Raw genomic sequence first — 12,687 nt, forward strand, 5'->3', positions numbered from 1 at the left:
AAAGTTTGTATGATGGGTTAAGACAATGGCTCTCAATCTTTCCAGACTACTGTACCCCTTTCAGGAGTCTGATTTGTCTTGCATATGCCCAAGTTTCACCTCACTCAATAACTACTTGCTTATAAAATCAGATATAAAAATTCAGAAGTGTCACGGCACACTATTATTGAAAATTTGCTTACTTTCTCATTTTTACCATATAATTATAAAATAAATCAAATGGAATATAAATTTTGCACTTACATTTCAGGTTTTAGTATATTGAGCAGCATAAACAAATCATTGGGTGAAAACTTAGTGTGTACTGACTTTGCTAGGGCTTTTTCTGTAGCCCAGGGGTTCTCAAACTGGGGGTCGTGACCCCTCAGTGGGTCACGAGGTTATTATGTGGGGGGTCGCGAGCTGTCAGCTTCCATTCCAAACCCCGCTTTGCGTCCAGTATTTATAATAGTGTTAAATATATATAAAAAATGTTTTCAATTCATAAGGGGGGGGGGCGCACTCAGAGGCTTGCTATGTGAAAGGGGTGACCAGTTCAAAAGTTTGAGAATCACTGCTGTAGTCTGTTGTAAAACTAGGCAAAGATCTAGCTGAATTGATGTACCCCCTGAAAGACCTCTGGATACCCCCACGGGCAGGGCCAGTGCAACCATTTAGGTGACCTAGGCGGTCACCTATGGCACTAGGTGTTGGGGGTGGGGGCACCATTTTCTTCAGCAGCGACTGCAGCGACCAGATCTTCGGTTGCCCTGGTCACCACTGGCATTTAGGTGGAAGGAGCTGGGGCAGGGCCGCCTGCAGCAAGTAAGGGGGGGGTTGCATGCAAGGGAACTCCCCGCCCCAGCTCACCCCTGTCCTGCCTCCTCCTCGAGCATGCCCTGGCTGCTTCACTTCTCCCGCCTCCCAGGCTTGTGGTGCCTAAGCTGATTGGCACTGCAAACCTGGGAGGCGGGAGAAGTGAAGCAGCCACGGAGTGCTCGGGGAGGAGGCGGAGCAGGGATGAGCTGGGGTTGCCTCAGGGCGGAGGGTGCGGGGGTGGGGAGGTGTCACAAGGCAGGGGCATCTTGGGGGGGAGGGAGGAGCTGCCGCAGGGCCGGGGGCACAGGAGGGGGGGAGGGCACATGGTGGAAGTTTCTCCTAGGGCGCAAAACATTCTTGCACTGGCCCTGCCCACGGGTACATGTACCCCTGACTGAAAACCACTGGGTAAGGCACAAGGTGAACAGTGGGGGGTTCTCTGGGGTCCCCGCAGCTCTGTTACTTCTGCTCCCTTGGCCTGTTCCCCCAGCTGTAAAGCGGGCTGCCCTGTACCTTGCTCGGCAAAGCCCCCCGAGTGCTACGGCCACACAGTCAGGCTGCGCTCAGCAGGTTGAGCAGGCGATGGGGGGTTAGCGCGGGGCAGGGCCCTGGCTGAGCGCTGCTCACTGCGGGTTGACAGCACACATGCCCGGAAGCGCGTTCGGCCTCCGTCCCCCCGACACACACGGGTCTGGGGGCTGCAGCGTGTGGGCGCCTCCCCAGGACGGGGGAGCCGGGCGAGGGGCGAGTGGAGCCGCCCGAGGACAGGTCTTGTCAGTAGCGGGCCCCGACGGAGCCTCCGCATCCACCCCTCAAGATGAGGCGCTGCCGGGCCGGGCCGGGCCGGGGTTTGGCCGGGGGCGGAGGCGCTGGCGGGGTTTGGCTGGAGCTGGGAGCGCGCGGGCGGGGCCAGGCTGGCAGGAGAAGTCGGCGCCCCGCGTTGCCATGGTTACGGCTGGGGGCCGACATGGCGGAGGAGAAGGAGGGAGCCGCCGCGGGTAAGAAACCGCAGGGGCAGAGAGCGGCCCCGGCAGCGGCTCAGCCCCCACCCCCCGCCTGCGCTAGAAACACCGCCCGGCTCCTCGAAAGCCCAGAGACCCCGCCTGAGCCGGAACCGGAGGCGAGGGGCCCGGTGACAGGGTGGGGCGGGGGAGGGATAAAGATCCTGCGGGGACGCTGGGAGATGGTACAGGGAGAGGTGCACAGGGGACACTGGGAGATGGTGCAGCTCAGACAGGGAGATGGTGCGCAAGGGACACTGGGAGATGGTACAGGGAGAGGTGCACAGGGGACACTGGGAGATGGTGCAGGGCAGACAGGGAGAGGTGCACAGGGGACACTGGGAGATGGTACGTGGAGAGGTGCACAGGGGACACTGGGAGATGGTGCAGCTCAGACAGGGAGATGGTGCGCAAGGGACACTGGGAGATGGTACAGGGAGAGGTGCACAGGGGACACTGGGAGATGGTGCAGGGCAGACAGGGAGAGGTGCACAGGGGACACTGGGAGATGGTGCGCAAGGGACACTGGGAGATGGTACGTGGAGAGGTGCACAGGGGACACTGGGAGATGGTGCAGGGCAGACAGGGAGATGGTGCGCAAGGGACACTGGGAGATGGTACAGGGAGAGGTGCACAGGGGACACTGGGAGATGGTGCAGCGCAGACAGGGAGAGGTGCACAGGGGACACTGGGAGATGGTGCGCAAGGGACACTGGGAGATGGTACGTGGAGAGGTGCACAGGGGACACTGGGAGATGGTGCAGGGCAGACAGGGAGAGGTGCACAGGGGACACTGGGAGATGGTACGTGGAGAGGTGCACAGGGGACACTGGGAGATGGTACGTGGAGAGGTGCACAGGGGACACTGGGAGATGGTGCAGGGCAGACAGGGAGAGGTGCACAGGGGACACTGGGAGATGGTACGTGGAGAGGTGCACAGGGGACACTGGGCGATGGTACAAGGAGAGGTGCACAGGGGACACTGGGAGATGGTACAAGGAGAGGTGCACAGGGGACACTGGGAGATGGTGCAGGGAGAGGTGCACAGGGGACACTGGGAGATGGTGCAGCTCAGACAGGGAGATGGTGCGCAAGGGACACTGGGAGATGGTACAGGGAGAGGTGCACAGGGGACACTGGGAGATGGTGCAGCGCAGACAGGGAGAGGTGCACAGGGGACACTGGGAGATGGTACGTGGAGAGGTGCACAGGGGACACTGGGAGATGGTGCAGGGCAGACAGGGAGAGGTGCACAGGGGACACTGGGAGATGGTACGTGGAGAGGTGCACAGGGGACACTGGGAGATGGTGCAGGGCAGACAGGGAGATGGTGCGCAAGGGACACTGGGAGATGGTACAGGGAGAGGTGCACAGGGGACACTGGGAGATGGTGCAGCGCAGACAGGGAGAGGTGCACAGGGGACACTGGGAGATGGTACGTGGAGAGGTGCACAGGGGACACTGGGAGATGGTGCAGGGCAGACAGGGAGATGGTGCGCAAGGGACACTGGGAGATGGTACAGGGAGAGGTGCACAGGGGACACTGGGAGATGGTGCAGGGCAGACAGGGAGAGGTGCACAGGGGACACTGGGAGATGGTACGTGGAGAGGTGCACAGGGGACACTGGGAGATGGTGCAGGGCAGACAGGGAGAGGTGCACAGGGGACACTGGGAGATGGTGCGCAAGGGACACTGGGAGATGGTACGTGGAGAGGTGCACAGGGGACACTGGGAGATGGTGCAGGGCAGACAGGGAGATGGTGCGCAAGGGACACTGGGAGATGGTACAGGGAGAGGTGCACAGGGGACACTGGGAGATGGTGCAGCGCAGACAGGGAGAGGTGCACAGGGGACACTGGGAGATGGTGCGCAAGGGACACTGGGAGATGGTACGTGGAGAGGTGCACAGGGGACACTGGGAGATGGTGCAGGGCAGACAGGGAGAGGTGCACAGGGGACACTGGGAGATGGTACGTGGAGAGGTGCACAGGGGACACTGGGAGATGGTACGTGGAGAGGTGCACAGGGGACACTGGGAGATGGTGCAGGGCAGACAGGGAGAGGTGCACAGGGGACACTGGGAGATGGTACGTGGAGAGGTGCACAGGGGACACTGGGCGATGGTACAAGGAGAGGTGCACAGGGGACACTGGGAGATGGTACAAGGAGAGGTGCACAGGGGACACTGGGAGATGGTGCAGGGAGAGGTGCACAGGGGACACTGGGAGATGGTGCAGCTCAGACAGGGAGATGGTGCGCAAGGGACACTGGGAGATGGTACAGGGAGAGGTGCACAGGGGACACTGGGAGATGGTGCAGCGCAGACAGGGAGAGGTGCACAGGGGACACTGGGAGATGGTACGTGGAGAGGTGCACAGGGGACACTGGGAGATGGTGCAGGGCAGACAGGGAGAGGTGCACAGGGGACACTGGGAGATGGTACGTGGAGAGGTGCACAGGGGACACTGGGAGATGGTGCAGGGCAGACAGGGAGATGGTGCGCAAGGGACACTGGGAGATGGTACAGGGAGAGGTGCACAGGGGACACTGGGAGATGGTGCAGCGCAGACAGGGAGAGGTGCACAGGGGACACTGGGAGATGGTACGTGGAGAGGTGCACAGGGGACACTGGGAGATGGTGCAGGGCAGACAGGGAGAGGTGCACAGGGGACACTGGGAGATGGTACGTGGAGAGGTGCACAGGGGACACTGGGAGATGGTGCAGGGCAGACAGGGAGAGGTGCACAGGGGACACTGGGAGATGGTACGTGGAGAGGTGCACAGGGGACACTGGGAGATGGTACAAGGAGAGGTGCACAGGGGACACTGGGAGATGGTGCAGGGAGAGGTGCACAGGGGACACTGGGAGATGGTGCAGCTCAGACAGGGAGATGGTGCGCAAGGGACACTGGGAGATGGTACAGGGAGAGGTGCACAGGGGACACTGGGAGATGGTGCAGCGCAGACAGGGAGAGGTGCACAGGGGACACTGGGAGATGGTGCGCAAGGGACACTGGGAGATGGTACGTGAAGAGGTGCACAGGGGACACTGGGAGATGGTGCAGGGCAGACAGGGAGAGGTGCACAGGGGACACTGGGAGATGGTACGTGGAGAGGTTCACAGGGGACACTGGGAGATGGTGCAGGGCAGACAGGGAGAGGTGCACAGGGGACACTGGGAGATGGTACGTGGAGAGGTGCACAGGGGACACTGGGAGATGGTGCAGGGCAGACAGGGAGAGGTGCACAGGGGACACTGGGAGATGGTGCGCAAGGGACACTGGGAGATGGTACAGGGAGAGGTGCACAGGGGACACTGGGAGATGGTACGTGGAGAGGTGCACAGGGGACACTGGGAGATGGTGCAGCGCAGACAGGGAGAGGTGCACAGGGGACACTGGGAGATGGTACGTGGAGAGGTGCACAGGGGACACTGGGAGATGGTGCAGCGCAGACAGGGAGAGGTGCACAGGGGACACTGGGAGATGGTGCACAGGGGACACTGGGAGATGGTACGTGGAGAGGTGCACAGGGGACACTGGGAGATGGTGCACCGCAGACAGGGAGAGGTGCACAGGGGACACTGGGAGATGGTACGTGGAGAGGTGCACAGGGGACACTGGGAGATTGTGCAGGGCAGACAGGGAGAGGTGCACAGGGGACACTGGGAGATGGTACGTGGAGAGGTGCACAGGGGACACTGGGAGATGGTGCAGCGCAGACAGGGAGAGGTGCACAGGGGACACTGGGAGATGGTACGTGGAGAGGTGCACAGGGGACACTGGGAGATGGTGCAGGGCAGACAGGGAGAGGTGCACAGGGGACACTGGGAGATGGTACGTGGAGAGGTGCACAGGGGACACTGGGAGATGGTGCAGGGAGAGGTGCACAGGGGACACTGGGAGATGGTACGTGGAGAGGTGCACAGGGGATACTGGGAGATGGTGCAGGGCAGGGAGAGGTGCACAGGGGATACTGGGAGATGGTACGTGGAGAGGTGCACAGAGGACACTGGGAGATGGTACGTGGAGAGGTGCACAGGGGATACTGGGAGATGGTGCAGGGCAGGGAGAGGTGCACAGGGGATACTGGGAGCGGTGCAGGGCAGGCAGGGAGATGGTGCACAGGGGACACTGGAAGATGGTGTAAGGCAGGAAGACCAAACCTGCCCAGACCAACACAGGGAAGGAGCATCCTGGTAGGTTTGTTTCTTCACATTCTTTGCTGAGGTCAAGAGTGTCACACACCCCCTTTTTATCCAGCCACTGTGCTTTTGTTTCCTGGTATGATGCATCATATTACAGTTATCATTACTAACTTCAGGGAGTTCACAGTCCAGAATTAAAAGCTAATATCAGCTCACATGTGAACCAAGGATGAAACCTGTCTTTATAGTTTTAATTTTTGGATATATTGTCTTGCTCAGTTTGTCATTGTTTTTATTTAGCAAATCAGGAGTTTCACAATCTTGCCCTTTGCAGGGCTTTGTTACCATAATAAATACCATAATAAATAAATATATATACCATAATAAATATATATAATTAAGGTGATATATATATCACCTTAATTCATAAAATGATTTAACAAACTACATACAGTACCGTACATGATGAAAATAATCTATCATTGAAGTGTATTGGTCTGAGGTGAAGGGGATTACATTTGGCCAAGTACTCTAGGGCAAGCCTTACAAAAAGTGTCATGGGATTGTTAATGACCATGGAGAATAGACAGAGGTTTTGTTTTACCACAGCAGAAAGGCACTTACAGTAAACTGTATGCAACTCAGTTTATCTACCTTGGATGAACAAACAACCAAGCCCCTCCTGGGATCTGACTTTTCCAGAGAATCTAAGTAGTTGGAATCAGATGTTTCAACCAGTTAGCTGTTCTGTCTGTACAATTTGTTATACTTAATTTTCAAATATAGCTAGTCATCACTGCAAAGAAAAAGTCATCAATGTGATATTTAATGAAGTGATAATGTTCATGGTATTTCAGTATAGGAGGCATTAACAAAGGCTATGTTTAATGGACCACAAGTTTGATTTATAACAAGAATATTCAAACATCATGAATGCTAACCTCATTATATCCCAAGATAAAAGAGCAATAACATTTGATTTCCCATGATTCTCAATATTTTTATTTATTTTAACCTTATTCCTCCTTTTACCCCCTACTAACAGTTGTTATTCATAATTTGCAAATTCTAAACATTGTATTTGAAATAATCAGATTTCAGAAGTGAACAATGTAACGTTTGTTAATTAAGAAAAATGGTATGATCAATAGAGCAGTTCTACAGAAATATTTGTTGTTAATAGCTGTGATGAGAAATTGGAAATTATTGTTATATGTATTTCTAAGGAACCCATCACTGTCATATGTAGGCACCATACATAAATTAAGAAAAAACAACAACCTTCCTTCAGAATAAAGAACTGATTTTTTTTCTCCCTCCATTCAGTTTTATGGGGCTAATAAATGAGTACTTAAATCTATATAGTTCACTTGGTCCTGTAGTCAGGGCCACTTCATACATAAATCTTAGGGGAATGCCTACCAAAAGGGAGAAGTCTTGCATCATGATCTGAAAGTAGTAAGACTTGGTCTCATCCTGATTTCTGCGTATAACAGATTCCACAGCTGAGAGCCTTCTACTTACTGAGCATTCACCAGTAAATTAGAATCTGGGTTGTATCAACCAGTGTTCATGTTGAAGCCGCTACTATGGTGACTTGAAGAGGGCCCTTGAAGTAGCTTGACCCTCATTTAGACACATAGGACTTTAAAGATAAGGACCAGGACTTTTAATAATAACTGGAATTTGCCAGTGTCGCACACAGAGTATTGTGATGTACTTTCATTGGTCTGCCCAGCGGACTAGCTGCTGCATGTTGAAGCATGTGTAGTTCAGGTAATTTGGTAGAGCGAGAGGCAGTAATTCAGTCTCAAAATAGTTCCACATCTTCTAATATAACAATACTTAGTTCTTATGTAGTGGTTTTCATCCATACTTAGCCTCTTCTGTAAAAGCACTTTAAGTTGTTTGATTATTATTCCTATTTTACAGGTAAGGAAACTGAGGCACAGACCAGCTAAGCAGCTTTGCCCAAAGTGACACAGCATATCATTGGCAGAACTGGGAACAGAACTCAGGGTACACAACTAAAAATCAGGAAGTCTAGCTACTGACCCATAATACCGCTTAGAGAAAGTTGAGTGGAAAAGGTCTGTCTAGTGTCCTGGCCAACTAAAAGTAACAGGGCATTTCTGACTCCATGTCTTTCTGGCCATAATTTAATAGGATGTTGGGTTTTTGCACCATTTTGGCAATATAAGACCGGACAGAGGAGAAGGTCAGAGTTCCTGGTGGATTGTGTGGCTAATGTTATTAATGCTCTGGCATTCTGCACAGTTTTCACAGTGAGAATATTTTTTCTGAAGATGAATCATTGGGATATTGAAGAAATCCTGCACCTTTTGTTCAGTTTTGTTTTCTCAAGTTTTGAACATCATCCAGAACGTTATTTCTAATAGGCCTAGTTAAGAATAATAATATCTCCTTTGAGAAGGATAGTTCAATGGTTAAAGGCACTAACTTGGGACTTGGAAGATGTAGGTGCAGTTCTCTACATTTTTAAACTTCCTGTGTTACCTTGGGCAAGCCACTTAGTCATTCTGTGCCTCACTTTCCCATCTGTAAAATGGAGATAATACTTTCCTACTTTCACAGGATTGTGAGAATAAATACATTGAAGATTTTGAGGTGCCCAGATAATACAATAATAGGGCTCATCTAAGTAGAGAGATTTACAGTCATTCAGTGGATTTTCTAATGTATCTAAGTGAGTTAGGTGCCTAACTCTCATTGAAAATCAATTGGAGATAGGCACCTACCTTGATTTTTTTAGCATTTGTGAAAATCCTGCTGTGATGGAGCTTAACTCCCATCACCTGCAAAGCGAGGGAAAGAACTTAGTCCTGCTCTGCACCTGGGGGGTAATTAAATAATTGCCTCCTGGCCAGAGAAGGTGGAGCTAGGCCTTATAAGTAGACTGAGCGAGTGTAGTTGTGTAGAAGAGAGTAGTTTCTAGCATGGAGAAAGGGGGTGGGGAAAGAAAATGTGTGGGCAGGCAGGAATTGTGGGTGAATGCACACTAGAGAAGCAAGATAGCTCTTGCGAGTGAAACCTTGAGGTAGAGCTAATGGGAACTACCATGAGGCCTGAGAGGGGTGGAAGGACTGTTATTTTGAAGATTTGTTTGGACTTATTTGTGCTACTCTTGAAGGAGTATAGACTTTTATGTGACTTGGCTGGAGAGCCAAGCCACAGAACACCTAGTGGGGGAGACAGGAGAAGATAGAGACTAAAAGGCTATTACAGGTCCAAGGGAGAGCCCCAGTAGGTAGTACTAGAGCTAAAATATGCAATGCTGTGATCTGAAATGAAGGGAGGCCTATGAAGTGAGGATGTGCTACTGTGCATTTGCTATTCCTCATAATGCTCTTGTGAGGTAGTATTATTTTCTTTTTACCAATGATGAGCTGAAACTGTGTGGTAAAGTGACTTGCCTCATTAGTCTTGAGAATTAATCCCATGCTGAGATGAATGGGAATGGTTTGCTTCCCTTTTAGATGAAGTGTTTCTGCAGACTCTAGGTAGGAATCAGTTAGGGCTCTCAGAATTGAGGCATCTAAAATCACTAGTTGCTAGAGCTGGATGGAAATCTTACAATGAAGCTACATTTTGTCAGAAAATGCTGACTTGCTGAAGTGAAAGTTTGCCAAATCTGTTACAGATTTGACACAACTTTTGCTGAAACATTAGGAAGCCCACAGACCTGAGGAGCCAGTCCTAGGACGTCCAGGTCCATGACAGGGACCATAGCAAAGCTGAAAGCCTTGGCTCCCTGACAAGAAGCAGCTGAATGAAATTGACATTCTTGTTAGTTTCACAATTGCTATTCATTCAATAACAGCAATAAAACTGACAAGAATACAGATGTCATATTTTGTTTTAGGCTTGCCATATCTTGGTGTCTTCAGAATAAAACTTCCATATTGGTACAAAAGCAAATTAGTAAATACTGAAACTACTTGTTAAGCAAGTTTTGAGTTTTGGCCGGTTATACTAGTTACTTTTGACAATCTTGGCCCTAGTTTTTAACCAATTCACCAGTGCTCTACAGTATAAAATAGAAATTGCAGTGTGTATATTGTGGTTCAGAGAGCACAGTACATTAATTGCGTTGCCAAATTAGCCTTTGGGGTATTCCCAGAAATTCTTTGTTGTAGGCTTCTAGTTTTCATGGTTAGTGCTTCCTTTGGGGCCTATTATTTTAAACTTTTTTTTTCTTCATCTGAGTCTGTTTTATGGATGTACACAGCAAGAGACAGTATAGGACCAAATTCTGCCAATTCTTGTGCACATGCTGAACTTTATTTTCACAAGTCATCCTGTTAACTTAAATGATTATTCACAAGAATAGTCTCACTGAAGTTAATGGGACTACTTGTGTGAGTAAAGTTATGCATGTGCATAAATGTGTTTGGGATCAGGACAATAGTCTATACTTATTCTCATTATCTATTCTTTTTCTTTATTGTACTGCTACTTTTTTCCTAATGGTCTTCTGAAAATGTATTTTATACTCAGCTGATTCTACTATTGCTCTTTTTTTGCTCTCTGTTTCTCTACATATGTATTTTCCCTTCTGTCATTCTGTTCTTCTTTCTCTTTTCATGGTGCTTAATTCAGTCTTTTTTTTTTGTGTGTGCTTATGGTTTCTTTACACTTTGACATAACATGTCAATGCTACCAAGCTTTAACATCTCATAGGTTAATGCTGCTGTTGCAAGAACCTGAATGCAAGATGTTAAATGGTGCCCTACTAGAGCCTCATGTAGAACTAGTGAAAATAGGTCTCTCTTCTTCTTCCAGTTAAGATTTCAGTAATCATATACAAGGCAAGTGTTGAACATCCCTATATTTTTATGGGAATGTCATGTAATTGATCAGACTTTCTATATAATAAAGTATCAGAGGGGTAGCCGTCTTAGTCTGGATCTGTAAAAGCAGCAAAGAGTCCTGTGGCACCTTATAGACTAACAGACATATTGGAGCATGAGCTTTTGTGCGTGAATAGTGGGTATTCACCCACGAAAGCTCATGCTCCAATACATCTGTTCGTCTATAAGGTGCCACAGGACTCTTTGCTGCTTTTATATAATAAAGATGGCCTTGGGAAGGGGGGTGGGAGTGAAGTTAAGATTCATAGATATTAAGGCCAGAAAGGACCAATAGATCATCTAATCTGAACTTTTGCATAACAGAAGCCATAGATTTTCAGCCAGTAACAACTTGTATTGAGCCCAAAACTTGGTTTGACTAAAGCATATCTTCCAGAAAGGCTTTCAGTCTTGATTTGAAGACTTCAGCAGATGGAGAATCTACCACTTCCCTTAGTAGCTTGTTCCAATGGTTATCAATTGCTTTTTTTGGTAGTTTGATTACTGTTTGAAATATGTATTCACCCTTGACAACTTCATTCCCCTACCTGCAGTTTGCAATTTAACATTTCATATATACAAGTATATTACATTTAAAATCAAATACAGAACATTACCGACACACACATTCAGAAACCATGAGTGAGACCCCATCCTAAAATTATGAGGTTTTTCTTTTAAATCATAATTTTTAAGCCAAAAATAACCCAGGGTGGTTGTTCTTTGCTTCTGGATTTTGATCCTGTAGGTTACTCTTGCATCTATTTCCCAGCTTTTCTTTGTAACATGAAGGGCTAGAAATGTACTACTTTTTTCAATCGGAGATACAAGGTAGGTGAGGTAATATCTTTTATTTGACCAGTTTCGATTGGTGGAAGTGACAATCTTTAAAGCTTCACAGAGCTCATCTGGTCTGGGGTAGGTTACTGGCATGTCTAAGGTAAAATCTGAAATTCTGTTTTAATGCCCTGATTCCAGGAAATGGGACTTTAAGAACACTGAATATTGCAAAACTCATATTTAAATAACAAGAGCTGGCAATATTGACTACAGGTAGCCTAAATTAGTATAACAGATACCTTCTTCTGGCTCCTTCCACATGTGTTACCAGTGTCTACACTAGAGGCCTTATAGTAGCACATCTGTACTGATGCAGTTGCACTGCTGTAAGATCTCTTGTGTGGCCACGGGAGAGAGCTCTATTGTCAACATAATTAAACCACCCCCAACAGACAGTGGTAGGAGAATCCCTCCCACCAACATAGAGCTGTGCACACTACCACTTATGCTGGCTAAACTTACATTGCTTGGGTGGGTGTGTTTGTTTTTTTCCCCCATAAAATCTACACCCCTGAGTGACATAGTTATACCAATATTAGTTTGTAGTGGAGACTAGAGCTCATTTAGCAATGCTGGGAGCCCAAGCATAGACAGGCTGCTGGCTGCTATTGAAATTTTAAGGACTGTATTTAGGCACCCAAATCCTATTGAAATCAATGGGAATTAATTGATTATCTGAGGATCTAATCCTGTGTCCTTTAGGTCTTCTCAGAGCATGTAAAATCAATACAGTGCATAAGACCTGATGCAGCAAACCACTTAAGCACATGTGTAACTTCAAGTAATACCACTGAATGGGAGTACTAATGCACTTTAAGTTGCACATGTACTTAAGTGCTGTCCTGAGTCACAGCTTTAAAATGGATAATACAGTTTTCTGCATGTTTTCTAATTTTGATAATTTTTGCACATTACAGCCACTTGATTTCCCGAGGGAGACCAACCCTCGCTTACAGACCGCCCCCCAACCGGAAGCAACTACACATCACAGAAACACTAACCCAGCAACCAATCTCTGTAACAGGGGTC

The 12,687-nt window shown here is 49.0% G+C and overlaps 1 protein-coding gene across 1 annotated transcript in view; it reads left to right on the forward strand.

Moving 5' to 3' along the window:
• Positions 1-1,724: 1,724 nt before the first annotated feature.
• The window catches only part of EFCAB2 (EF-hand calcium binding domain 2), a 41,364-nt gene continuing 30,401 nt past the window's right edge, over positions 1,725-12,687 (forward strand). The window contains exon 1 of the mRNA XM_030554276.1: positions 1,725-1,796. Within this exon, the coding sequence (XP_030410136.1) occupies positions 1,766-1,796 (31 nt within the window). The 5' untranslated portion in view covers positions 1,725-1,765. The remainder of the gene's footprint in view (positions 1,797-12,687) is intronic.

This window comes from Gopherus evgoodei, chromosome 3 (genome assembly GCF_007399415.2).
Source record: "Gopherus evgoodei ecotype Sinaloan lineage chromosome 3, rGopEvg1_v1.p, whole genome shotgun sequence".
In the NCBI taxonomy this organism is placed as follows: Eukaryota; Metazoa; Chordata; order Testudines; family Testudinidae; genus Gopherus; species Gopherus evgoodei.